The 27628-nt window shown below is 40.6% G+C and overlaps 1 protein-coding gene across 1 annotated transcript; it reads right to left on the bottom strand.

The window, feature by feature from the left end:
• Nucleotides 1–1699: 1699 nt before the first annotated feature.
• On the bottom strand, nt 1700–27512 carry GNAT2 (G protein subunit alpha transducin 2). The gene is made up of 9 exons (XM_020805272.3): nt 27340–27512; nt 16739–16781; nt 13068–13209; nt 10804–10961; nt 8868–8996; nt 8339–8468; nt 4645–4798; nt 3523–3732; nt 1700–1828 (listed from the first exon to the last, which is right to left on the bottom strand). Exons 1-8 carry the CDS (start codon nt 27455–27457, stop codon nt 3542–3544), a joined length of 1065 nt encoding a protein of 354 aa, XP_020660931.3. The 5' UTR covers nt 27458–27512; the 3' UTR covers nt 1700–1828; nt 3523–3541.
• Nucleotides 27513–27628: the final 116 nt, after the last annotated feature.

Raw genomic sequence — 27628 nt, forward strand, 5'->3', positions numbered from 1 at the left:
ACAAGTAAAGCTGAGAATGTAGCAAAGTGCTTGTCAGTATTTACCACATGTTGTATCAGGAATGGAAATCCTGTACCTTGTTCCCAACTGTGATGATTATGATTACAGCAGAAGAGTGGTTTTAAAAATTCTCTTTGTACAGGAGGATATTACAGATGACCTGGCTTAATGGGTTTCTCTTTGTTTACACAATGGTAAGACATTCATGTTAAATGTCAACCCTTTAAAATAATGTGTCACTGAATTTCATGAAATCAGCAAGGGCTGATTTCATGAAATCATGTGTAGCATACAAAATCTCATCAACAGAAAATTGCAGGCCAAATGGCTTCAACTGAAAAACAATAAAATGCTGTGTGACCTTATTCAGTTCTGCTTTTTGCATGTTGTTCCTTAATGGTACAGTCACTGAGTACATATGTAAACTTAGACTCAGCTGAAATTTAAAGTCAGGTCTTCCAGATACAGCATTAGCCACTGAGTCATATTGGCTTGTAGACTAATAGGTGTACATGCAATGAATGAAAAACAAAAAAAACACTGGAAAGACATTTTTTAAAGAACTGTTAACTTTTCAAAATTGATAACACTTTATGGTTTTAATGCATGTTTCTTTAATTTTGGATTTCCTACATTTAGTTGAAGCTGTTTAAGCAGCTGTTTGCAGTAAATATTAATACAAAGAGAATCTTGTCTAATAACATGAGAATTATTTACAAATTGTCAAGAACAATGTAACTCTAAATATGAAAGTGAGAACCCTGACATAACCATTTCCACTTCATATTTTTTTCTCTCTATTTCCTATGTGTGAGGAGGCTCTCTAACCCTATGATGTCCATGGCTTTCTTTTGTATGTCACTGTGATCTTTTAACAAGAGCCAGTGATGCAGCTAGAGCAATAGTCTCCACAGCAAGAGGTAATTCATTGGGCTGGGATTAGTACTTTTGTCATGGGTAGGGTTAATTTGTGTGAGGAGAGAGAGAACCAGTCTGGGTTCACCAGGGCATTTACTGTGGATAGAGTGGATAATAAAAATAAAATAAGTTGACTAATTAAGGCTGTGGGGACAAATTTTACCAGCTTCAAAAAACTGTGAATAAAAATAATGTATTTACCTGGAAGTTTGATAAATGCAACAAAAATTTCTGGGGTTATTAACAAATGGGTTGTTTGATGACATATATATTAATTTTAAGATCTGAATATTTAACCTGTTGGCCAAAATCCTATTGGGAAAAAGCATGCATATAAGGACAATCACACCTCAGTTTTTCCCTCACTACTTGTTCATTGCATGGTCAAGCGCACAATCGATTGTGCCACTGCTTCTCTGGTCAGAGGAAGGTAAGAGTGCAATGCTCATACTTGTCTGCTTAAGCAACATGAAACCAACAGGATTCTGGCCATTATAATTTTCAAGGTCAGCACAATCCCATTTCAGATCATTTATAGATGAAGGAACAGCTTTAGCAGAAATCCCAAACCACGCTGTTTTTCCAACAGAAGAGTGATACTTTTAAGATCTTAGTTATGTGAAAGTCCAGTGTTAGTCACATGATTCATTGTTTCATGATGATTGTGATGGCTTTTGTTCATGTTGTAGTTTCAGGGCTTTCACAGTATGTCAGAAAGCAGGCAGATTAGGAAAGAAAATCACTCGGATGCTTTTAGCTTTTCTTTCTTCATTCCTTTCTGACGGTATGCCTTTGAAGGTATACAGTTTGTATCATAAAGACAAAGAAAAGTGTGGACTCTTGAGTAACTTTTCTTTACTCCACTGACTCTGCTCAGCAGAATAGTGAAGCTACCTGGAAGTCCTTTTCCCTAATGGATGAAGAAGGTTAGAGAATATATTGAGAAATGAAATCATTTTTTATTAAAACAGTATTGGATTATACAGTAGAACAAAACATGGGTATTTCCAAAGAATGTTAAACATACTAACAAATTTCATCTTGCAAGTAGATAAAAGAGCTACACCATTGTCTAAACGTTGGTACTGTGTAAAAACCTCCAAGCCCATTGTAAACTAGTAGCCTTGATATTGACTTTTGACTATATTAGAGTTTTGAGAGCAACAAGCAATAAAGAACTGACATTTATAGCAGTTTTTCCATCTTCCAAAGTGAGATTGGTTTGTGACAATGGAGAGACCAGTTGCCTGTGTGTAATTTTTATTAGGTTTACATATTTGAACTTGTCTAGGAAGTAAACTCTCAAAGAAGACTTCAAGGATTTTGCTAATCCTTTGTGAAATAATAATAATTTGCCTTCAAGTCAATTCTGGCTTATGGTGATCGTTTTCAGGGGTTTCCAGGTACATAATACTCAGAAGTGGTGTACCATTCCCTTCTTCTTGGGGGCGCCCTGGGACAGTGCAGCCTACCCAAGACCACACAGACTGGCTCTTTTCCCAGTGAGGAATCAAACTCCCAACTTCTGGCTCAGCAGACAGATACCTAACTCATTGAGCTAGCCAGCTAGTGAAAAAAAGAATACTATTGCACAAATAAATGCCCATGGCTGAAATTATGAGCTGGATGTAAATTTAGGTTTGTGCAACTGGATTTCCTGGCACAGATTATTTTACTGCAATCTCCCCATGGCAAACCCTCCAGAACCTTAAAAAGGGTACAAAGGACCTTGCTGAATGCAATGAGTTACCAGGAATATGGTCCCTGGAAATTGGCCAGAAGCATCTTCCACAGAAGGCAAATCTTGGAATTGACCTAGTGAGTGCATCTGGATATCATAAAACAGGGCTCCATGGGAATGTTTGAGACATGATGGGTAAGCCAGTGTTTGTGAACATCTATTGCCCAATTACCCCTTTTCTGTGAGGTGGCTAATGGACCCTAGGCCACTGGTTTCTGTCAAGCCCAGATGTTATCATGGATTAAATATACTTAGACACTTTCATTGCAAGCAAGAGCAGTCTAGCTTGAAGAGGTAGCATGCTGGCTTGCCATGAACAAACCAGCATTCAGCAGGATTCTAGTTTGTTGTGACATATAAATTTGATCAGTGTCAGGTAGAATATCTGACAAGTCAAAACTCTTGTACAGATTGTTTCTACATAAACATCCATTTGAATGTTAGGGTTCCTGCTAGTTAGTTGAGATGTAGCTGAGTCCTTCTGGATAGTGCCTTTATTTTCTGTATAATAAATACTTTTATATAGTTAATGAAAAATTGGAGGTTCTGCTTCATCTATATAGGAATTAAATAAACTTGGCTCAGAGGTCCGAGTCAGAAAGTTTTGCTAATTTTTTTCTAGAAACAATTTGTTACTTCTGAAAGAATCTCAAAACTTTGTGCTCTATGAGGGAGGCTAAGAACGCTGCTAAATTAAGTAGCAGTTTTGAGATTTTGTAGAATCAGTAGGTTTGGTCTTGGACTAAACTGAGACTAAACTCTTTTACAAATGTCAGGATTAGTAAGAAAGTGCTAAAATACACTCATACAACTCATTCATCCAGATGATAAGATTAAATATGTTTTTTTAGAATTGAAATTACCTTTTTAAAAAGTGAAGTCTTAGAAAAGACCACAGTCCTTGAGGTTCTCCTTGATGATGACATCTGTCACTGCATCAAATACGAATTTGACGTTCTGGGTGTCTGTGGCACAAGTCATATGACTATAGATTTCTTTCACATCTTTTCTCATGTTCAGATCAAGGAACTGGTTCTTGATGTAGTTGCCTGCATCTTCAAAAGTATTGGGACCTGTTTGCAAAAGGGAAGTGAAGGGAGAAGTTTGGATTGTTGCCAAAGATATGAGGCTTATTTTAAGACACATGGCTTGGATCTTGCAGTAAGGAAGGGCGGTTCTACCCTTCTAAGAGAAGGGAGGGGAGAGAGTTGAAGGGAAGGAGAAGTTATTTTTGTGCTGATTGCCACCTTCTCAGAAGGACAAAATGAGGCCACTTTTCCATGAGAACAATAAGAAGGGCAACAGCCCTTTCCCCACCATCTTGTGGTCAGCTTTGCTCTTTCAGTTTCATAATCCAAGGCAATGCATTTTTATCCATTTTACAGCTTGGTAAGAATATTTCTATAAATTCAATATGTAAGCGTAGTTTTTAAAGCAACAGTGATTATTACTGGTCTCTTTGGTTCAGCATTTGATAATCTCATGTGCTCCTCCAGTTCTCTTCATACAGAAATTAGGGTTAAAAGTACCATTCATAATACACATGATACAAATTTAAGTGTGTATGTATATATAATAATAAACTGAAAAACTTTTGGAACATGTGCTCAGTTTGATAATGAGGCTTCTTTAAGATCTTGAGATATACAAGAAACCTTTTTTTCCACCTGTGGTGACTTTGATGCAGCAAGAAGTTATTCATTTAAAGGACCGTGTCTCTTAAATGGGTTGTCTATGTTTGTTTCAAATCATTTAACCTGTACCTCAGAAAATCAGTTTTTTTTCATAAATGACACTATTTCTGCAACAGGATACTGGGTTGGAAAGGACTGAGAACATATTATTTCCATGTTTTGCAGTGTTTGGTGAAAAATGCATTCTATACCATTGTGCATTCCATTTAGGAAAAGTGTCATGTGTGAAACAGCTTCTTAGATTTAATTTCTTTGATTTCCAAACCTTTTTTTTTTTTTTTACTAACTCACCATCATAATCTGGGAAACAAATGCTGAGATGTACTTTCTTTATTTTTTCCTCAAAGAGGTCCTTCTTGTTCAAGAATAAAATAATGGAGGTGGCAGCAAAAAATTTATGATTGCAGATACTGTTGAACAGATGCAAAGATTCATGCATGCGGTTCTAGAGGAAAGACAACATAATAATTATTTTTAATCTCCCGGATTTTATGTAAAATAGCTGTTCATTCTGTCCTAGAATATGCTGCTAGATTCCTTCCTCAGCAGTTAGACTATTATCCAAAGTGCTGTTTTATTCCATTTCAGGGTGTCCTATTCACGAAAAAATGCAAAAAGAAAACCACACTTGCTTCTTTCAAATCTTTGAATCCTAGAATAATGGAGTTGGAAGGGGCCTATAAGGCAATCCTGAGCTCAGTGTAGGGATTCAAGTCAAAGTATATCTGACAGATAGCTGTCTAACTTCCTTTTGAAGGCCTACAGTTTGGAGACACTCACCATCTCCAGAGATAATAGGTTCCATTGTTATACTGCTTTGACAATTAGGAAGTTTTTTCTGATACTCAATTGAAATCTAGCTTTCTGTAACTTGAGCCCATTATTATGTGTCCTGCACTCAGGAATGATTGAGAACAAATCCCCCACCCACCCACCCACCCCCGTGTGAACCTTCCAAGTCTTGGGAAAGTGCTGTGGTATCTCCCCTCTGTTTAAGTCTATAGGCTTGGTTTCCAGTCACCTGATCGTCTTTGTTGCCCTCCTCTGAACCCGTTCCAGTTTGCATCTTTAAAGTGTGTGCAGAAGTGGACACAGACAAGACCTGACCAGTGCCAAATGGAGAGGAACTAATACTTCATGTGATTTGGAGACTATTCTTCTGTTAATGCAGCCTAAAATAGCATTTGCCTCTTTTTTTGCAGCCATAGCACATGGTTGACTCATATTTACCTTTTGATCTACAACAATTTCAAGATCCCTTTTGTATATTGCATTGCTGAGCTGAGTATCCCCATCTTATAGCTGTGCATTTGGTTTCTTTTTCCAAGGTGTAGAACTTTGAAGTTATCCCTGTTAAATTTAATTCTATTGTTTTCATCATAGTGTTCAATCCTGTCAAGATATTTTTGAATTTTGTTTTTGTCTTCCAAAGTATTGGAATTTCACCCAATTTCGTGTCAACCCTAAGCTTCTGGTTTGTCTTAAATGAAAAGAACCTGTTCATTCCCATATGTTCAGTTAAAATTACTCTTTGTGTTAGTAAAGTGGGTCTGCTGCATGTGCTCATACAAAAACAGATAAAGTGCAATAAGGCAGGAGTAGAGTTGTGAGGGTCCTAAGATATTCATTAACAAATCTTAATTTTTCAAGAGAAACACTACACATTCTCCCAAAATCCAGGGAATCTTCCCCAAAAGGAACTCTTCCCTTCCTACTTCACTTCCCTCTCCCTCACATTCCAAAAATTTACTTTGGAGGGTGAGATAGTCCATGAAACTGGTTTTTGACCCATGTCCTGGACTATAGGGGAGGGAGGGGAGGGGAAGATCCATTTTGCTAACATTGGATTCAGGCCTTAAGAATAACAGAACAAATGTACATGTACATACATTGATTGTACTATTTTGAATAAACAAGTAACATACAGTCATTAGTGACAGGAGATATAGAGGAAGAAATTAAATGAAAAAAATTGCTAAATATGGTGGAGGAAAGAAGATTGAGGAGGTTTGCTTCTGACTTTCAGGAATACTCTGAACCCTAATCCTATCATTCCTTGCGCTCATGAAAAGGCAAGCAAAGCTTCATGTACAATTAAACAATAAAATGAAAAACATACTTGCTTTTTTAAAAACACTGACTGGATAAAATTGGTGTTTTAAACTTTGAAGTAAGAAAAAGCTTACACTCAAAGTTGAAGCTTATTAACAAAAATCATATGAGAAAGCCTGTAAAGCACAAACTTGTTAATAAAAAACCATGCAAAAAATAAAGGGTCAAGTCTTGCTTTCCTGCTGGTGGGAAAGAGCAGAAGAGTGATTTTTTAAAATATTTTTTTTTGGGGGGGGTCAATTTCTGTTGTAATCCTGATAGGATTTTTTATAGGCCACAAACATGTGGAATGTGACATTCGTCAACCCAGCATTAGAATGTTCTGGCAAATGACCAGCAATTTTATTGAACTTGATGCAGAGGTTGCAAACAGCAAATTAACAAATCCATGAAACATTCACACTGCAAAGTATTTTGCATAACCAGGTTGGTGTGCTCCTATGGTCTTTCCTTTTCATTATATTTTCAACAGCTTAATCCTATTGTTGAAGATAGGACTTTCCTATGGTTTGGCAGGGTGGTGGGAGAAAGCAGGTCCTAAACGTAGCACTGTGGAATGTTTGCAATAGACAGATAAGGCCTTATGATTTCCAGTTGTTTTAACAGGAAATTAAAAGTGTCTTCCTCTCCTGAATTTCAGAACACTTAGTGGAATGGGTGCAAGAACCAAGAATGGAGTTTTGTGAAAAGGCTGATACAGCAGATCCGGCAATGAAAACAAATTCATTGAATGAATGTATGCCCAGAAGAATCCTTTAATTCTAAGAGTATGTCTACCCTGTTTGGCACCATACAGACTATTATTCCCCATTGTAAAACATTTGACTCAAGTTCTTGAATCTTGGTATCTAATTCAAAACAAAACAAATACCATAAGCCTATATTTTGCACACATACATTTTAGTGTGATTCAGAAGAATAAGTTCAACAGCAGGTCATACAGGTCTTGTAAAAATGGGGAAGTCTTTGCCACCTGTGCTTCCTCTTTTTAATTCAACAAGATATTCCTGATTCTCTTCCTTTAAAGAAACTGAACAGAATCTCCTTTTGATCTGACTCTCAGAAATCTTTCAGAAGCAAAACCAGAGAAGAAATTCTGCATGTTATTCCTTTGCTTTAAAAAAACCCTCCCCATCTTGTTGATATTGATGTCACCTTTGGTGTAGATGAATGAGATCTTTCCAGTCCCTCTGCTGCACATGGAGGATCAGAATGAAGCTGTTCTGGAAGGTTTCTGTTATCTACCAATTCTAGATACCAACTCTTAACTGCTTACAGAGAAACCTTTAATTTCAGGCAGGGGTTAAGCCAGTGTCAGGGAAATGTTTTGCTTCCTGGACTTGTATCAGAACAACACTGTATGGCAAACAAATCATTAAGTGCCTTCAAGGCTCTTTAATTATCCTCTGTGTTTTGCTGACCTGAAGCACAACTTTCAGCAAGCTGTTTACATATGAGTTGGATTCTGGCAAAATTTAGCATTCTGTGGTGCAGCAAATGGGGTTGTTGGTACAGTATGTTTTTATCTGGCAGTTTCATTTCAAAATAGAGGCTGGCATGGTTGGCAACCGAGCAACCATAGATGCTATAGGGTAAAATACAAGAATTTCTAGTTCCGGGGATTAATCCTGCTTACAGGGAGTCAGAAGCCAGACTGTGGAGTTTCCCAAGTCATCCCCACCTTCTCTAGGCAAGGGAACATCTCATATTGCAAATGGGAAGACAGGAGGCACACCAAGACAGTTGCTTTCAGTGTTTGCAGGCTCCAGCTAGGAGTCTAGCTAGGAGTTTAGCTGACTCCAACAAAAGCCAGCTGAAGGCACTTTGCTTCTTCATCTCTCCTGTGGACATAGACTTGAATAAGAAAACTTACCACTTCATCATCTTCAACCAAGACCATGTCATATGCACTGAGAGCTCCACAAAAGATGATGCAAGTCACCCCTTCGAAGCAGTGGATCCACTTTTTGCGCTCGGACCTCTGCCCACCTACATCAAACATCCTGAGGAAGGAAGAGAAATGCCCATGGCATTTGATTTTGTATCAGCTGAAACATACCAGAGGGAAAGGGTCTTCCTGCAGCAGTGTAGTTTAAATGTGTATCTGTTTGATTCTTTAAATAAATGTTTATTTTACTCTCCATTAGGCTTGTTAAGATGTATAATGCAACAGTTTTGGGTTGACCAAGAACTGTCCTTTTGCTTGGGTGAAGGAATGAAGATTATGCTGCAAAATGTCAAAATTATGCAGGTCACTAAAAATATTTATTTAAAATATTTACTGTTTTCCCGGTTGGTTGGTTGGTTGGTTGGTTGTTAGCTACTTCAGTGAAGAAAAAACTGGAGGGATAAGAATTGTGATTAGAGATCAACAACACCAGCAAAAAGTGTTTTTTGCTCACCTGAAATTGAGGTCTTTGACAGAGAATTTGGTCTCTATGATACCTGTGGTCTTAACTCGAGATCGCAATACATCCTGTTCATTGGGAAGGTAGCCAGGAGCTGTGATCCTATCCAGTTGGTTCAGGTAACTGTAGAAGAAAATGTAGTATGAAGGCTTACATTTCATAATATTAATGTTGAATGTAGCAGCAAGCAAAAGAACAGTTCTTGGTCAATTTTGTCTTATTCTAAGAAGTTGAAACAGGATCCTTTGTGGATGTACTTTGCATAATTGGGTCCCAAGACTGCTCGAAGGATCTTGAATTCAATGCTATATAGAACAGTGAAAGGAAGCAGGTTCATTGATGTGTTCAGCTAATAGCGTGCGAGTGTTAATTATATAGCAGGTTAGCTATTTAAAATCTGTTGGGTAGTTTTTATATCCCCATTGCACAATGAATGATACAGTGAAGAACTACAGTCCCAGTAAAGAAAACTTCTATAAAATGATGTACAGATGGTATTTGGCACCAAAAATAATTGTCTAAAACATATGAAGGGGTTACCAACAAGTGCTGGAAATGCCAAGAGAAAGGTGGTTCTTCATATCATATGTGGTAGACATGTAAAATAGGTTTAAAATTTTGGAAGTCGGATCACATAACAGTGCAAAAGATATTAAAAGTTAATCTGCAACTGAATGATTTCTTCTGAGTATAGTAGATAATCAGGTGAAAAGAATAAAGCAGCACTTATAAGATACACAACAACAGTGGCAAGACTTTCTTATGTTCAGTATTGGAAAGTTCTGCTCATTCTCCTTAGCTTGCAGGGCTGGAGGACTGGTTACACTAAGAGCTGGTCCTCCTTTCTGCAAAGTAACCTTATGGCCAGGCCTTACCTTCTTGCGTAAGGTATTTTCTGCCTTCCATTTGAACCAGCCAGCTGTCCTTCCTGGTTTCTTTCCCTCACCATCTTCACTGCTTGAGACAGCTCTGCACGCTCTAGACGTGAAGCGTGCTCTGTCTCTCAATGTCTCCCTGTCACCTTTGCTGGTTCTCCTTCAGAGCAGCGGCTTCCTCTTAGACCATGTCTAGCTGGATGGTCCAGACTATCCACCTTCCCTATGTTTTGGCAGAGACTCTTCTTCCACAATCAGTGAGAACTCACTCTACTAGAGCTGTGGCATCCTCAATGGCCTTTCTCTGTCACATGGACGTCACGGATGACTGCCACATGTGCCACTCCGTCTCCCTTCATCTTGCTCTACTGCCTGGTTGTCCAGCCGAAGGCTCAGGCTGCAGTAGGGCGAGCTGTCCTGGTTTCTGCACTTTCCTGACGATCCTCCTCCTGGTTGGTCAGCTTGCCAGTCACCCATTAGTGTGTATTCACAGAGAACATGAAGGAGAAAAGAGGTTACCTACCTGTAACTCTGGTTCTTCAAGTAGTCCCCTGTGAATTCACACATCCCGCCCTCCTCCCCGCTGTCCGTCATATGTGCCATGGCATATTGGGCACTAGCGCTCGGTTCCTTAAGAACTGAAGCACTGGGCTGGGGGCGGAGTTATATAGCCAGGTGTAGGGGAGGTCCCAGCACTAAGTGCTTAAAGCTGTGGAAATTTCCTAAAACTGCTCTGCTCAGGCACAGATTAACCCATTAGTGTGAATTCACAGAGGACTACTCAAAGAACCAAAGTTACAGGTAGGTAACTTCTTTTCTCACCATACCAGAATTTGTAATGATTTGCTGTTTTAGACAGGAGTCTGTCCTCTTGTGCTGTAATGCTACTTACATTGGCAATTAACAATGTTTGGACTGAGGCTTAATGATGGGAAGCCAGATTTGTCTTCTTCATCCCCTCGTATTAACTCAGTAACTGGTCCCCTTGGGCTAGTAACGTTTTTTCTCTCAAATAAGATGATTGTCATAGTGACACCACTACAGTGGTTACTTACTATGCAGCAGAGTCATTGAGCTGGTACTCAGCTGCTCGCTCAAAGCAAGCCTGGACGCCTCCATCCTTCCAGAGTTTCTTTATACAATCCACTAGCTCTGGAGGCATGGTTCCCTCTTCAATGGAGTCAGCCAAGTTGAAAAGCTGTCGCCCATCATCCTGTAAAAAGAAAGAGAGCCTATTAAAGGGGGGGCAAAGGGTGCCCTCTCCATTTCCCTGAGGTTCTCCCACCCCACCCCATCCCAAAAATATCAGCAAAAAACCAGTGTTCTAGTGGTCATGGAAACATCCAGCAGATGCAATTCACCATTTAAACAAGTTATCCTGCATGGTCTTAACATTAAAACAACAACAACAGATTTTTCCAAACTAGAGGTGGACCTCTGGTTGCTTCCAGTTGTGGAAGCATTGAAATATCCTTGCTATAGTTGCCCTACTTGCCCCTCCTAAGGGGTACATGTTTCCTTGATGACTGACTTGAATGGTGGTTAAAAAAACATGGGATTTAACAGACGAATCATGTCTCTGTTCAATTTTAATGATGAACAGACACACAAACATGCGTATTAAGAAGTCCATATTTTTCTCCTTTCTGATTTTAAGAGACAGGTTTCTTCTTCACTGAGAAAACTAGTCTATGATCATACATGGAGAGAAAAAAGTCTTTGCAAACCAGTTTTGAGCTGGAGGGAGGAAAACTCCTCTCGGGTGATCAGTGGTTTGTTCACTGAAGTAATGGCTTTCCTTCCCATGGAATGCAATAAGAAGATTGATATCTGCAGTTGCTGTGGGTGCTAAAGTCTACAGCGCCCTGCAATGCCAGAAACACCAAACTAGAACAGTGTTTGTCATTCAGCGTTACTGCTACTCAGATGCATGTTTGTATGTTATCATCTTGACATGATCTCTGTAGCAGTCTGTTGCAGCACAGCATCTCATCTGAGTCGTGTCTTACCACACTGTCTGTAACACTGTACTGTGTATTTCAGAATAAACCACTTGCATCCTGATTGTAACTGCCCCAAAATAAGAGTATGGGGAGTTTAACTTTACACACAATCAAGATGCCACCTGAGGTCTTTCCTGAAAGTAATTCTGTGAATGAACTGAGAAGCTGGTTGTTGTGGGTTTTTCAGGCTCTTAGCCATGTTCTGAAGGTTGTTCTTCCTAATGTTTCGTCAATCTCTGTGGCCGGCATCTTCAGAGGACAGCACTCTAAAATATTTACTGTTTTCCTGGTTGGTTGGTTGGTTGGTTGTTAGCTACTTCATTGAAGACAAAACGGTATGGATAATATGGATTATAGAACTGTAGATTTAGAAGTGCTGAAGCAGGAAATCTACAGCTAAAGCATCCCTAACAGGTGGGCTATCTTCTGTTTAAAATAATATCTCCAGTGAAGAATTATTCACTGTCTGTGGAAACTTGGCAGGTTGGCAGTATTTGTATATAAGGGTAAATCTAAGATCTACCGACCATTCTGAAAAGCTAATTTTCTGCCTGATTCCTGAAAGCATTCAATGCTAGGACTAGGAAGGCTTCTTGGAATAGGGGCATTTCTTAAGCTTAGAGCCATTCTAAGAGCCTGCTGCTTGCAGTGAAGATGATGGGCACAGAGACTGATGAAATGTTAGGAAGAACAACCTTCAGAACACGGCCAAAGAGCCTGAAAATCCCACAACAACCATTAGATCCCGGCCGTGAAAGCCTTCGCGAATACTGTACATTGAATTGAGAAGCTGTGGCTAGGAGACTGATAATGCTTGCAAAAATTGCAGCAACCACCAGATGGCATCACCGAACAGTGGCTTTCGCTGGAGGGCCCTGAAAACTATAGTTGTTCTTTTCAGCACCTCCCTCACTGAAAGTAAATAGGTGACTATGTAAAGGCAACAGTGTGATTTTTCATCTTAGAGTATACTAAGAAATATACTGGTTTTGAACCCGAATAAAAAACACCTTAAATGCTACTTTCATGTCCTCCCATCAAATCAACCCCACCATGCATAGCCTCATCCATACATAACCATTTCCCATTGTCCCTGCGTTAGAATGAAAATGCTGTTCCCAAAATTGCAGGCTCTGAACCCTTGCTTCTCTCATGTCCAGACAGAGCTTGCAAAAATCTCTTTTTTGGATTAAGACCCAGATTGGGAGCTGTAGCACTCTCACACACGCACACACACGTTTCCAGAGAAGTCTGATTCCAACCTTACTTTCTGGCTTAAGAAAAACATTTGGCCACCAAGCATGATAATAACTGACCGCTCGGCTGGACTCTGCATAGTCTATCCCCAAAGTGGGCATCGCTCTGATGATGGCCAGGATGGACTGTAGAATGTTGCCATAGATGACTGCTTTGAACTCCAAACATTCTTCTTCCGTGTAACCATCTTGATGGATAATCCTGTATTAAGAAGGAAGAGATACCATATGTTTATGTGAAACATCACTGTCGATTTTATTTTAAAATTCAATCAAGACATGGTGGCAATTTGCTTATATGAAAGAAAGGAAAAAGACTATCGTCCATAACACCATGGAAGCTTATTTATTCCTGTCTAGTATACCTATTCTGCTTTTCTCAAACTCCCCTTAAGAAGAAAACAATCCAAAAATAGAGCATAATGAAGTAAGTACCTATAAATGCATTTTTAAAAAGTTTAGAAGATCTGACTTGACCTCTTCAGTGCAAAGAGAATGGGTCCCAGTGTGTGTTCCTGAATTTGGGAGTGGCCCTTTTCCTCCTTGCCTGGAGCATAGAGCAAGGAGGGGGATCTTCACCGTTGCCTCCCTTGCTGATCTTGATGATTAAGCAGGTTTGTACCAAGACAGGCAGCCCTTCAAATTGCCAGTCTATAAGCCATTGGAAATTTCCAAACCCAAATCTGGCCCCTTGAATTGAGCTCACAGAAGAACTGCCAACCAATGCAAGTGTTTCAGCATGGAAGTGATACCATAACGCTATTGGGAGTAGGAAGAAAGCTTCTCTGCAACTGTAGCAGTGGGATGGCCATGTTTTGGGTGAGGAGCAGAATTTGACCTTCTCTGAACTGAGCTCCTCAGTGCAGCTCCCATTTAATCACCATTATCATCATCTTAGAACTGCAGAGCTAGAAATGATTCTATAGATTATCAGATCCAACCCTTGTCAAGGAGGCAGAGTGACGAATTGGACTCTCAGTTTCTGGCTGCATGGCCAGATGCCTAAACAACTGAGTGGCTATATAGCAGTTCCAGGCATTCCCAGTGATGTTATTTTCCTTGGGCTCCCTTGGGAAGTAAGCTCCCTTGACTGATGTAAAATCTAGGTTTCCTCGACAGATATTTTGAATAAGGTAATGCTATATGACTATATAATCTGCCAATTCACGGAAATGCATTTCTAGCAAGGATGCCTTTTTCACAGAGCAGAAAGAACATTTTACTTTTACTCACAGGAATGAATTTGTAGCAGTATTTAGTGGACTTCCCATTCTGGCTGATACTGAACTGTGGGCAAATTCAACATGATTTGAAAGCCAATTTTGAATTACTTGAGCTTCTCTGTCATAGGAAGGGGTGTTTGGTAAACATTTTGACACTGGTTGCTACTTATAGTAATGGTGTCATCTCTCCTCCTGTCTAGTACGCATTTCCAGGTAGTACTCTAGCAGTCTGCTTTGTTTCCACAGTGTTGTAAGTATCCCAGAGAAAACAGTGCTAAACGTAGAGCAAAAAATCTTCATCTTTGCTATGTTTTCATTTGTATATGCTGTACATTGCACAGTGCTTAGGAAACTGCCATTCTTGGACCTTATTGGAGATCCTTAAACCAAGTGCATGCCATCTGATTTTGATTGTTCTGCGTGTAGGCTGTCCTTAAGAAAAGGAATGTCTTCCATATGGTGTTCAGGATCAGCCCATGAATCAAGCAGTTGTTCCTTGTTATCTTAGCAGGATTTTTAACACAACACTATTTTTATTTGCATTTTAAGCCCCTCATAATCTGTTTAAGCTATCTGCCTCAGGCCAGTGCTGTTGCTGGCACCACAAAAAGGGACCGTCTGTGCGGCACATTTGGGATTGCATGGAGTACGAATTTATTTCATTTTATTTCTATGCTGCCCTCTCCCCAAAAGAACCCAAAGCAACTTACATCACTAAAACAACATTTAAAAGCTAAAACAGTAAGTACACTAATATTAAAAAAGAATTAAACAAGTACTATATTTGAATGGTAACTGAGATCAATCCATTTAGGCATCCTTCAGTCTCGAAAGACTATGGTAATGTGCTCTGTATGGAGGACTTGGAACAGCGTCTAGTGTGGCTGAGAAGGCCAATTCGAGAGTAACAATCCCTTCCACACTGAAGACAAATACAATCTGTCCCCTGTCCAGCTCCCTCATTTCGCTGCTTTCATGACTGCCTCTTTGCCTCGGCCTGCTGGACAAGGGTCTCTTCAAATCGGGAGAGGCCATGATGCACCGCCTGCCTCCAGGCTGAATGCTCAGATTTCAGGGTTTCCCATCTGTTGAGGTCCATTTCTAAGGCCTTCAGATCCTGCTTGCAGATATTCTTGTATCGCAGCTAGGGCAATTTCCCTGCACTAATTCTCCATACAGGAGATCTTTTGGAATCCAACTATCAGCCATTCTCATGCCCAAGCCAATGTAGACGTCACTGTTTCAGTAATGTATACATGCTAAAAATTCCAGCTCATTCTAGGACTACTCTATTTGGAACTTTGTCTTGCCAGGTGATACCAAAAATGCATTGGAGGCAACGCATATGGAAGGTGTTCAGCTTTCTCTCCTGCCGTGCACAAAGGGTCCAGGACTCACTGGAGTACAGGAGTGTGCTCAGGACACAGGCTCTATAGACTTGGATCTTGGTATATGTCATCAGCTTATTGAACTATACTCTCTTTGTGAGTCTAGAGAACATGGTAGCTGCTTTGCCAATGCGTTTATCCAGCTCGACATCTAGAGAGAGGGTGTCAGAGATGGTTGAGCCAAGGTACACAAAGTCATCAACAACCTCCAATTCTTGCATGGAGATGGTAATAGAGGCAGGTATGTCCACGCCCTGGCCCTTGATTTGTGTTTTCTTCAGGCTGATTGTTAGTCCAAAGTCTTGGCAGGCCTTGCTGAAATGATTCATGAGTTGTTGGAGGTCTTCAGCAGAGTGGGCAACAACGGCTGCATCATCGGTGAAGAAATGCATGCAGGACTTTTTCTTCACTGATGATGCAGCCATTGTTGCCCACTCTGCTGAAGACCTCCAACAACTCATGAATCGTTTTAGCAATGCATTTAAAACAACAGAACACAACAGTCCATTTAAACACCCTTTCAGACCATCAGTGATTAAGGAGAAGCCTGCCTGAAAGGAAAGGTCTTTCCTTGCCTGCGGAAGGACAGCAAAGGTGAGGTCAGCCTAGCTTCCTGTGGGAAGGAGTTCCAGAGTCTGGGAGGAGTGATGGAGAAGGCCCTTTCCCCTGTCCTCACCAAGCACAACTGTCAGGGTGGTGGGACTGAGATAAAGGCCTCTTCTGATGGTCTTAATGCTCAGGCAGGCTCATAGTGGGATATGCAATCTTTTAGATAGCTTGGACCCAAGCTCTTTAGGGATTTGGAGGTTAAAACCAGCACTTTGAATTGTGCCCAGAAATGAACCTGCAGCCAGTGGAGCTGTTGTAACAGGGATGTTACATGTTCCCTATAACCAGCCCCAATTAACAATCTGGTTGCAGAAGTTTGGACCCTTTGGAGTTTCTGAAAACTTCCCAAAGGCAGCCCCACGTAGAGTGTGTTACAGTAATCCAGCCGAGAGGTCACTGTGGCTAGATCAGACCTCTCAAGAAACAGGTGCAGCGCCTAAAAGGAAAACTCCTAAGGGACACAGGGCTGTCTCTGAGGCTCCAGGTCCTGGAGCACCAGCATGGTACTCACTTCATCTGTTTGACGATTGTGCTCTTGCCCGACTCTCCAGCACCTGGAAGAAAGGAAAGGAAATGGGTTAATGGTGTGATCTGGGAAAGGCAGGCTGACACAAGGGTGTTTCTGTGTTCTTTTCCAAAGAGAAAGGCATGTTAGTCCGCTGCAACAAAATTGATGAGTCCTGGGGCACCATGAAGACTAACACGTGTACAGTACTGTATTATGAACTGCTGGATAGCTCAGTAGTTGAGGTCTCCGGCTGCAGAGCCTGAGTTTGGGAGTTTGATTCCCCACGGTGCCTCCTTGACAAGGACTGCACCTGATGATCCACGGGGTCCCTTCCAGTTCTGCAGTTCTCATATTATTAGTTGTCTGTTACTTGTTCTTTTCTCTTTGGAATTAGCCTTCCACTGCCAAGGTCACCACTGGAAACAGATTCAGATGTTATATGACTTGGCTTACTCATGTCAGTAAATGCAAGTACCTGCTCTTAGTGATCACAGAACATCATAAGAGGGGGCTTATAAAGGAGAGACAGTGATCACAGAAAATCTGTCACCTTCTCCTTGAGCTTTCCATGAGTTGACGGTTCATGTGGGCTGAATGTGGCTGCTAGATTCTCTGATCCAGTGGCTCAAGCAACCTGTGAAATGTTATGGGTCCAACACAAGGGCCTTGGGCAAAGCCTGGAAACATTGCTTTTTTTGGACTACAACTCCTGGAATCCTCCAGCCAGTGTGGCCAGTGGGAGTTTCAAATGTCCGCTACTAAATCAGCATACATTGTGTTTCTGTGTAGCCCACTGCCTAAAGGGTTTGGGATTTTTTCCCTGGAAATATAATGGAATGGGGCTTACAACCAACTTATTATTCTAAATATTGTCATTGATTTCCTCTCTCTGTGTGTGTATGTGTGTGGTGTGTGTGTTACTTCCTGTGCAGGTGCTAGACCCATACATGTGGGGATTAACTTTTTTTTAATGCCCCTGTTCCATTAAAAACCAAAACAAATCTGAATGAGCTCATCGAAATTTCAAACTACTCCACGATAGGATCCTTCTTGCTGATGTGCAAGCCTTTCTTATCTGCTGGAGGTCTTTACAAGAAGCGGGGAAATGTTATGAGATGGCACTTATTACTTTGCATTTGGGAGCAATACAGTCTATTATACCACCACCCCCTCTGTTAGGTGTGTCAAATAGGTCTTATATTTTAGCAGGCACAGCTCTGCAGCTTATGGGTGCTGAAACAAGCGTTGGGAGGAAGGTCACATCTTGCTTTAAAACGGTGCAGGGCTCTAACACAGCTGCCTTCTTTGTGGGGTTCTCTGACTCCTGTATGAGCCTAGCACCTGGGTAAAGCCACATCCAGGACACTGTATAGTCAAGCTGAATTTTGGCAGGAACCCTACAGCCCACACTCATGCTCCACTCGGTGCCTCCTCAGTACTTTGCCCTTCATTCCTTTTCTTTGATTGATAGAGCAGTTGTTGTTAAATGTTGCCAAATCAAAACCGACTTATAATGACCCTAACAGAGTTTTCAGGGTAAAAGAGATATTTAACACAGTTTTACCACTTCTACTCCCCTAGTCCGTTTCCACATCTGAGTGGGGATTTGAACGCTGTTCTTCTGAGTCCTAGTCCATCACTCTATCCACTACACCACACTGGGAACTCAGTGTCTGGAATATTCTTGGTCTATGGGCAGCCATATCATGTGCTGCTGAAATATGCACACTGCAAAGGGTGGCTGGGTTCTTGCCAAAACCAAATTCAGTTCTGGCATGTTTCAGATGAGACTCTATGCAAGTGCAAGACCCCTCGGCATTGAGTCCACAGATGACCATCCGAAGAACCACAGTCACAGGTAAGCAACCTGTTGTTCTGGAGCTTGTTGTCTTTCAGATGTGCTCGACTATGGCTCCTAGAATCCCCTCCAATTACACATTTATATCTATATTTGCAATATAGGTATAAATAGGAAGGAGTTACTCTGAGTATGCAATATATTCCTGCTAAAACTGTAATGTGTGAGACAGAAATAGGAGAATCTCTGCCCTCCCAGCCCCGTGTTTCTCCTTCATTAGACAATGGAAAATGTGCTTGTATTTGCTGCTCTGTCAAAACAGACAGACATTCATGGGCCAGAATAAAAAGTGAGACCTCTCTATTGTTTATTAAGTACATGGAAATTTCCCACCTTCCCAGACTTGGTTGGAACTATAATGCCAGAAATATTTTTAGATACGTATGTTAGAATGTGGGCTAGAAGATAGGCTTTTAACTTGTGGTCGTCAGTCCCCCGGTGGGCTGCAGTGCCCTCACAAGGGGTTCCTTAAGGCTTGAAAAAATGTTATGATTTTTTTTGGCACTTAAAATAGGAAGAAAGGAAGAAAGAAAAGGAAATGTAGAATAAAAATCTTAGTTTTCCTTGCTTGCTTGTGTAAAACTCTGCATTTCTAAAGTACCACCCCCATTAAAAACAAACAAAAGAAAAATAGGTTAGGAAAATAACTAATTTGATTGCAAAGAACTGTTTGATATTTGTCCACACAGTGAGAACGTGCAAGTGAATGACACTAAGTAAATGTCAGTGTCATTCGTGCTCTGAGAGACAGCACGTGACATTTCTTGCTGCTGTGCAGACAGTCAGAAGCTTCAGGAAGAGACAACCCGAGTCAGTCAGTGTCACTGTGAGTGAGTGCTCAGACCGATTTTGTGCTTGTGTTTCTTTTGTGGTTTTTGCTAATAAAACTATTTGATTATTGTTGGGTAAAGTGACTTCTCGATATTACCACAGTGAATTTCATAACAATACATTAAGTCTTGGTGGTCCATGGCAACAAAAAAAATATTTAAAAGGGGTCTGTGGTAAAGGAAACATTAAGAACTGCTGGGCTGGAGAGTTAATTTCAAATTTATTAACAGCAGCAGGATTAATGATAGCTCAGAATTGGAAAATAAAGTAATGATTCCAATTCAATGAATGGTTGTATGGAATATAGCTATTAATGATAAGCTAGCATGTAATATTAAAGTAAAGAAGGGATTGTTAAAAGGCATATTTCATAGCTATCTGGAAAGAATTTATTGATTATGTATTAATAAAAGGGAAGGGAAGTGCGTCCTCCCAAGAGCTGTTACATTTTTGGAAGGGGAATGGGGCTTCATGAAGGAATAACAACTGGTTATATCTCCAATGGTCCTGATTGGGAGAAGGAGCACTTTTAATACAGTGGGGTCTTGAGAACTTAATCCGTATTGGAAGGCGGTTCTCAAGTCAAAAAGTCTGTAAGTCAAGTCTCCATTAACCTACAGTGCATTGAAAACCGATTAATCCCGTAACAGGCCGTTTTTGTTCCATTTTGGTTTTTTTCTGGTCTGTAAGTCAAATCTCAGTCTGCAAGTCAAACCTAAATTTTGCGGCTAGAGAAGTCTGTAACTCAAAAAGTCTGTAAGTCAAGCCGTCTGTAAGTCAAGGGTCCACTGTATAATTTTGAAATTCACGCAGTGGTTAAACCGCTGTACTGCAGCTAAAACTGTGCTCACAACCTGGGGTTCAAATCCCAGGTAGCCGGCTCAAGGTTGACTCAGCCTTCTATCCTTCCGAGGTCGGTAAAATGAGTACCCAGCTCGCTGGGGAGGGGGGCAATGTGTAGCCTGCATAACTAAATTGTAAACTGCCCAGAGAGTGCTTGAAGCACTATGGGGCGGTATATAAGCAGCACGCTTTGGTTTATAAGTTTCTTTTTAGGTTTTGTAATGTTTCCTTATGTTCATAATGTCTTTTTAAAATGTTTGCTTTTATTTATTTATTTATTTATTTATTTATTTATTTATTTATTTATTTATTTATTTATTTATTTATTTATTATCCCGCCTATCTGATCGGATGAGGACCACTCTAGGCGGCTAACAACATAAAATAATACAATAAATATATATAAAAAACAATTTTTACATAACAAAAACATAGAAGATAGAAGAGACAATAGGAAAGGGAAGAAAAGGGTGTCAGGAATTATCTGATGGGAAGGCCTGCTGAAACATCCATGTTTTAAATTGATTCTTAAAGATACCCAGCGAGGGAGCCGCGCGAATCTCAGGAGGTAGATTGTTCCAGAGGCGAGGAGCCACCGCTGAGAAGGCCCAATTTCTTGTCTTTTCCTTCCGGGCCTCTCTCGCCGTTAGGCTCCTCAGCCTCACCTCCTGGCTCGCACGAATGACACGGGTAGATCTTGGTGGGAGTAGGCGTTCTATTAAGAAATAAAATTAAAAATAATAATATGGGCTATGTGGGTGTGCTTATCAGATCATCTGCGAAAAAGTCTAGAACAAGGAGAATACATTTGTTCGTATCAGATGGAGGTTCCTCTGAGCGCAAAATTTCATTAGCATAGTAACATGGAATCATGGGGCTTGCACAGTGTTGCTGTTGTGCAAGTGGTGATCTTCATAAAGAAAAGCAGCCTCCACTTATACAAAGAGTACAATCCCCCTGCTACTACACTGGCAGGACTTTCTGCTTTGCAGAAGCTCAGGAGGGTACTGATCAAAGATTTCTGAGAAATATAGCAATCTTACTGTAGCTGTTTCTTTCAGAAGCCAAAGCTCCTCCTGTCTCCAAGAAGGTGGTTAAAGAAGCAGAGTCTCTCAGTGCCTGCCCCCCAGGTGTCTTGTACTACTATGACCCCCTATCATCTCTTGCTGAGGATCATAGGAGTCATAAACAAAAATGTCTGGTGGGTGCCAGCTTAGGGAAAACAGGGGAGAGAGAGCAGATACCTCGATTCAAATGAAAAAGTCTGCTTTCTATGGAACAGGATTATTCCCCAGCAATAATGAAGTGTTGAAATGTATTAGTTACTGTGGGATCACCTGCTACTGTATGAACATCCTGAAGAACTGCATGTTAAAGAGACAGCATGGATAGTCTGGGAAGCCATCCATTTGTATAACTACTGCTGATTTTTTGACCAGAAAGGCTTGTGAGTTTCAGCCTGTAAAGAAATGCAGTGCTTTACTGATGCCTTTATCCTTACAAAACAGTATGGATTATGCCAGTCTCAGCATGAAGTGCAAGGAAGCAGAACACAAGTATCTGTGGGTGTTGCTACAACTTGCTGTGAAAAAAAGGGCAACATAATTACTCAGAAGGAAGTTACCATGGGGATACAGGGGATACGGGACAAATCATTCTACCCAACACTCCCTCTTGCTGTGCTTCTTATGTAACCACAATGTTTTTTTTTCCATACAGAAGACCCTTCTGCATCTACCCCCCACCCTTGTTACTTGGATTTTCCATTCTTGGTGCTCCTTGGCTTGTTCATACCTCCAAGTATTGCAAGAAAAGTAGGCTGCAGTCAGTGGCAGCTTATCGTCAATAAAATATTAGTCATTAAGGTGCCATAAGACTTTTTTTTGCTGGTTTTGCTTCAGTAGATTAAGACAGCTGCCCTCTCTAAATTCCTTGCAATATGGTGAGGACAAGAATTGAGGCTGATATGGATTTGAACTCTGACTGCTACCAAGGTGTGTACAGTATTTGCCTCTTCTATATAAAAAAAGGGTATGTATGACAAGACGCCTCAGAACTTTGTCCCCTCAAACATAGGAGGTTAGCATGACTAATGGCTTTAAGAAGTGGAAAATCATGGAATGAATGTCATAGCACCTGTTCAGTACACTTTTTACCTAGGGATAGCTATTTTTTAGATTTCATAGATAAGGTAGTAGATTAAGAGATAAGACTTAGAGCAAGATCCCATTGTTTTATCTTAACCAATGTCTAATTCCAGTTCCAAGAGAGAAAATGTCTATTTATTTATAATAAATACGAGCATTTGTTTTGTTTGGTTTGTATTTGGTAACAGGGCCTGTGGCGCTTTGGTCTTCTGGGTGTTTTGGCCCACAAACTCCAACCGGCAAAGCCAAAGGCAAGCTTCAGTTCAAAACATCTGGAAGGTTACCCCTAAGAAATAATTCCACATAGCAAAAGCAGAGGCTCACTCTTCCTCCTGGTCTGAGGAAATGGACTTGTCCACAAAAGCTCACCTTAAAACATAGCAGTTAATCTTTAAGGTGCCAGAACATTTTGGTCTTGTCTTTTTCTTTTCCTTCCACCTGATATGCTAGTAGAGACTCACATGACTACCTCTTCTAAATCTCGTCCTTGGCTGTTCCAGCATGGCAACCCTGCTCATCTCCTCCCCCACTGCTTGCACCTCTGTATGGTAAACTTTTTAAATAATTTTATACTTTGTGTTAACTGCTGGATAGTTCAGTGGTTTAGACATTTGGCTGTTGAGCCAGAGGTTGGGAGTTTGATTCCCCAATGTGCCTCCTTGACACAGGTTGGACTCCATGATCCATAGGGTCCCTTCTAGCTCTGTAGTTCTAAGATTATTATTATTATTATTATTATTATTATTATTATTATTATTATTATTATTATTATTAAATCCCCCCCTCAGAGGCTCACCACTTCCCTGCTATACAAATTAGGGGTGGCAGCATTCTCCTCCCTCTTAGCTCACTATTCAAATAGAGGCAGAGGTATCTCCCTTCCAGCTGTTTAGATAACAAGGCCAGTTGTTGCACAGGCATAGCAAATATATAGTCGTAAAATTCAAACGTAGACTTTGGGTTGTTATTTTGTTTGTTGAGTTTGGAATGAACACCTCCCCCTCCCTCTCATAATGTTTGTCCTGATTTTTGGAATGATTTTCATAGTGACCTTTGCTTGTAATGTATTGCTTGGGATGAGTTAGTTATTCACAGAGCTTGAACGAAATTGCCCTAAGAACCTATATCTCCAGGAAACTCCACTGTAACACAGGCAATGTCTTTCTGTATGAAGTGTGAATTGCACATTTTTGCACATATACTTTCACAGGAAATATTTACAAAAGTCATCTCAGTGATACAAAATATAATAGAATAACTCTCAAATTGATTCATCATGAGCATTCCATGGCCCAGTTCTCTTTAATATTTAGCTTTTGCTAGGCAAGGGAATATTGTAAATATAAGTCATTAATAGTTTTAGGCTGCAATCTGTACCCGCTTACTTAGGACCAAAGCACTGGCATTTCCTTCTGCCTAGATATTTATAGGGTGGTACTGAAAATATTTCCATTTGTCTACCCCCTCCCTCAACCTAGATTTGCAGTTCTATTTTGAAAAGGGTCAGCAACCCTAAACTGGGTGAATTTGGTATCACTCTGAGCCCTTAAAATGATTATTTAGCTTTCCTTTTTTGAAAGTATATTAAAATACAGTAATGTATTTAACACTGCAACACTAGTTCATATGTTAATGGAAGAGATGCTGGTTCATATTTTGCTCCATATCTTTTGTATTCCAGGTATAGTGCCATATGATCCCAGAGGCTTCCTGCATCAGCAGTGGATTGGACTTGATGACCCTTCAGGTCCCTTCCAGCCCTATGATTTTGCAAGGTGCTCTGTCTTTCTTAACTGTGTTTTCTTCTCTTGCCCTTCACTCTTCCTCAGCAGCCATAGCTATGTTTCCTCATCTCATCACTTTAAGCTGCTTATTCCAAAACAGGAAGCTGCTTAGAATTAGGGTTTTAATGCCCTGATCCCAGCCTCCCTGCTGTCACCTGGATGGAACCCATGCTGCAAAAAAGTACAGGACCACTTGATCTGTGCCCAGCTTCAGCTGTTTGACAAACACACTTCTTGTTTCCGAGGAAGTGTTATCTCAAGAAGCTGTCCTGTAGAGACAAGGGTCTAAAACTGTGTTTCCTTCTTACTTGTGGTTCATGGCTGTGGTTTTGTATTCCTCAAGATTAGTGGTGGCTGAACCAAGGAACAGCAGTGGCAAATAAAAAAAAAATATTGTTGGAAGGAGGACATTTTTATTTTTTGACTCCCCAGGAACAGGATGGATGAATTACATTTCTTGTCTTGCCATGATGTCTGTCTTCCTGTATCCCTTAAGCTTCAGTGCCTTGAAGGTCTTTGCTTTTCAGACCACTTTTGAGTGTACTGTCACAAATGGTTCCTTTCCTTTTTCCAGTGAGAACCATGTTCATTGCTGCTTGTTTCTCTGCTACGTTTGCACTTAAATGATCTATTTCATGATTGTAGAAATCAGAAAGAATTGCTAACTACTCATGATTGGATGAAAATGTTCCTTAATCACAGATATTCCTGTTGCAGACAACCTGTTTGCCACCTCTTCTTAGCAAATCTTCATTAGCAACTTTCTTCCCATTAATTTGCCTCTGGGTTAGTTTAAGGTTGAACTGATCTTTATAGCTATGAATCACAGTTGGTTAATATCCAGATGAGTTCATTGATGTTGCAGTCAGGCGCTCAGGTAGAAGTACAGTCATAATGGGACATCATTGTTAATACTTGGAAGGTCATTAGCTATAAAAGTAGCTGATCTTCCAGGCCAGCTTTGGGAAGGAAGAAGAATCTAAGCACCAGAGAAGAAGGTATACGGGGGCATTACACTAAAGCCATTAGCTTCACAGAAAGTTTTAACGTAGAAAATAAAACAAACTGTAAATGGGATCCATTTAGAACAGACACGGTTAATTCTGGTGGATCACGTTAGCCACTCTAAGTATGAACTACATGGTTCTACTGTAAGTACGTAGGACTAAATCTGAATCCATCTTAACTTATCTCTCCAATAAGGGTGTCCTGAATTAGCAGTGAAGCTAATATGACACTAGAAGTGACTGAAAGAGAGGCACCATGTGGGCTATAAACCTGCTAAGCCTTGGATGGCACACGCCACTGTTGATACAAAGAGCACTTGGAATGAATCAAATTCAGGGACCGCCATGTTGAAACAGAACAAATGACAACATCTGTAGTAATGTGAATCCCTTATGAGGCCAACAAAAAAGGCATACAAATGTATATAACCACAAATTATCCTGCTTACTTTCTACATCTTTCATAATGACAACAGTTCTTAGTGCTTCTGGACACTTTGTGTGCCTTTTTGGCTGGCCTAATGAAGATATACCTGGCTGTGAAGCCAGAGGTTGGGAATTTGATTCCTCACTGTGCCTTCCTGGGAGAAGAGCCAGCCTGTGTAGTTAAGAACAAACTGAACAGTCTCAGGATGCCCCCCAAAAGAAGGGGATGGTAAACCACTTCTGTCTATTCTATACCTAGAAAACCTTGGAAAGGGTCACCATAAGTCAGAATTGACTTGATTTGCAATTGTTAATGATAAAGCTATCACCTTATTATGGATTTTGGAAGTGGAATCGATATTTTTTCCTCAAAAGGGACATACTCTAAAGCAACCACAATACTAAAGCAAATCCACCAGCCTTTTATAATCAACTGCATGAGCTATAAAATGCCCTCTAAAGGAGCAAGATGGGATCTACATGAATCAGCACCACAAAGTCAAGTATCAAGAAGGACTTTAGTGTTCATGCATACAAACTACAGCTGTATCTCAACATATCCTCCCATTCTTGAACCTTAAAACAGTCCTTGTGGACTGGTGATTAAAAAGAAGGTTAAGACTGGTTAAATTGCAAACTATATTTCAGTAGAGTCAAGTATAAATTCTGGACATCTGTTATGGTGAATGTTTTCAAATATATTTTCTTATGTAAAAAATTAAAGAACTCTCCCAAAATAAGCATTATGTTATGCAAAAGAGATAAGATTTGTATGCAAGATACCGATTTTTGCAGCTGCTAAAATTGCAACCCTACCCCTATCCCTTCAGTTTCCCTTTCTTTCTCTCCAGCCCTTGTCCCTTCTCAGAAATGCATAATCTCTTCTGACAACCATGGTGCCCCTGGACTGCTTTGCTGGAGAGGGTGTTTGTTGACCTTTTACTGCATCCAGCAAGCTGAGATATCTGAGTTCTTGCTAATCGGCTGATTTAGGAAGTCATCAACCTAATGAAAAACCATCTGGTCCTACTTAGGAAGACATTCTCTAGATTTTATTTTTAAATGATGTTTCTTTTTGTGCATCAAAGTAATCCCAGATCATTCTGATTCTCTCCCATATAGCTGTCTCCATTCCATGTTCCTTCTGGCAAAAGCAGAACTGAAAGACAAGCCATCATTTCTTTTCTACAGATACGAAGCCTTGCCCTACCATTTTTGAGGCAACTGCCTCATTTGGCAGGTATGCAAAAGCAGGGAAGGGTAGTGGGGGCAAGGTGTTGGAGGAAAACTTGCCCTGAACCCCTTAACTAATCTGCTGTGCTCACGTGTAATGGATGATGCTGTTCTTTCACCTGTGTAAGAAGTAAGATTCAGCTACCATTCCCTTCAATGTCTGCACCCAGAATGATGCGACACACCATTTTGAACTTTACCTCAGGCAGATGAATGACTTGGGCCAGCTTTGATTGATAGCCAACTGAGATTAAATACTTTCCTGTACTATCTCCTATGTTACTGGCACAAAATGGCTAAGATTTTACTTCATTAGTTGTTGTTGGCTGCATGGACCTGCAGACTAGCAAGCTCTGCATACACCCATCTTCTGCTACTTGCTCACCGGTGACAGAATCCACAGGCAGCCCCCACCCTCTGCTAGAAGAGCCAAGGATTGCACCTAAGAATGAACAGTCCATTATAGCACACCTACCTAGCAGTAGCAGCTTCACTGTCTTTGCCTCTTTGTCCGCATCTTCTTGTAGCTTCTTTTCCAGCTCCTTGGACCTTTTGGCAAGTTCCTTGTCTTCCGCACTTGCTCCACTCCCCATCTCCCCACCTTCCTCCTCCTCCTCCTCCACTGGTTCCTCTAACTCCTCTAACACTTTGGCTTGTTCCAGTTCTTCAGATTGATCAGGTCACCCTTTACTGGGTGGGAAGAATGAGAGATGGAAATAAAACAGAGATGCTGAACTCTCCACCTTGGGAGGGAAGGGGCTCCA

Source organism: Pogona vitticeps, chromosome 4 (assembly GCF_051106095.1).
Source record: "Pogona vitticeps strain Pit_001003342236 chromosome 4, PviZW2.1, whole genome shotgun sequence".
NCBI classification, from domain to species: Eukaryota; Metazoa; Chordata; class Lepidosauria; order Squamata; family Agamidae; genus Pogona; species Pogona vitticeps.

Excerpts from the sequence above, each read along its gene's own strand:
- GNAT2 (XM_020805272.3), bottom strand. The coding sequence starts at position 27,457 with ATGGGGAGTGGAGCAAGTGCGGAAGACAAGGAACTTGCCAAAAGGTCC. Across the intron at positions 8,469-8,867 it reads GTCAAAGACCTCAATTTCAG|GATGTTTGATGTAGGTGGGC; the intron begins GTGAGCAAAAAA and ends TTCCTTCCTCAG. Across the intron at positions 4,799-8,338 it reads TGGTTGAAGATGATGAAGTG|AACCGCATGCATGAATCTTT; the intron begins GTAAGTTTTCTT and ends TCTTTCCTCTAG.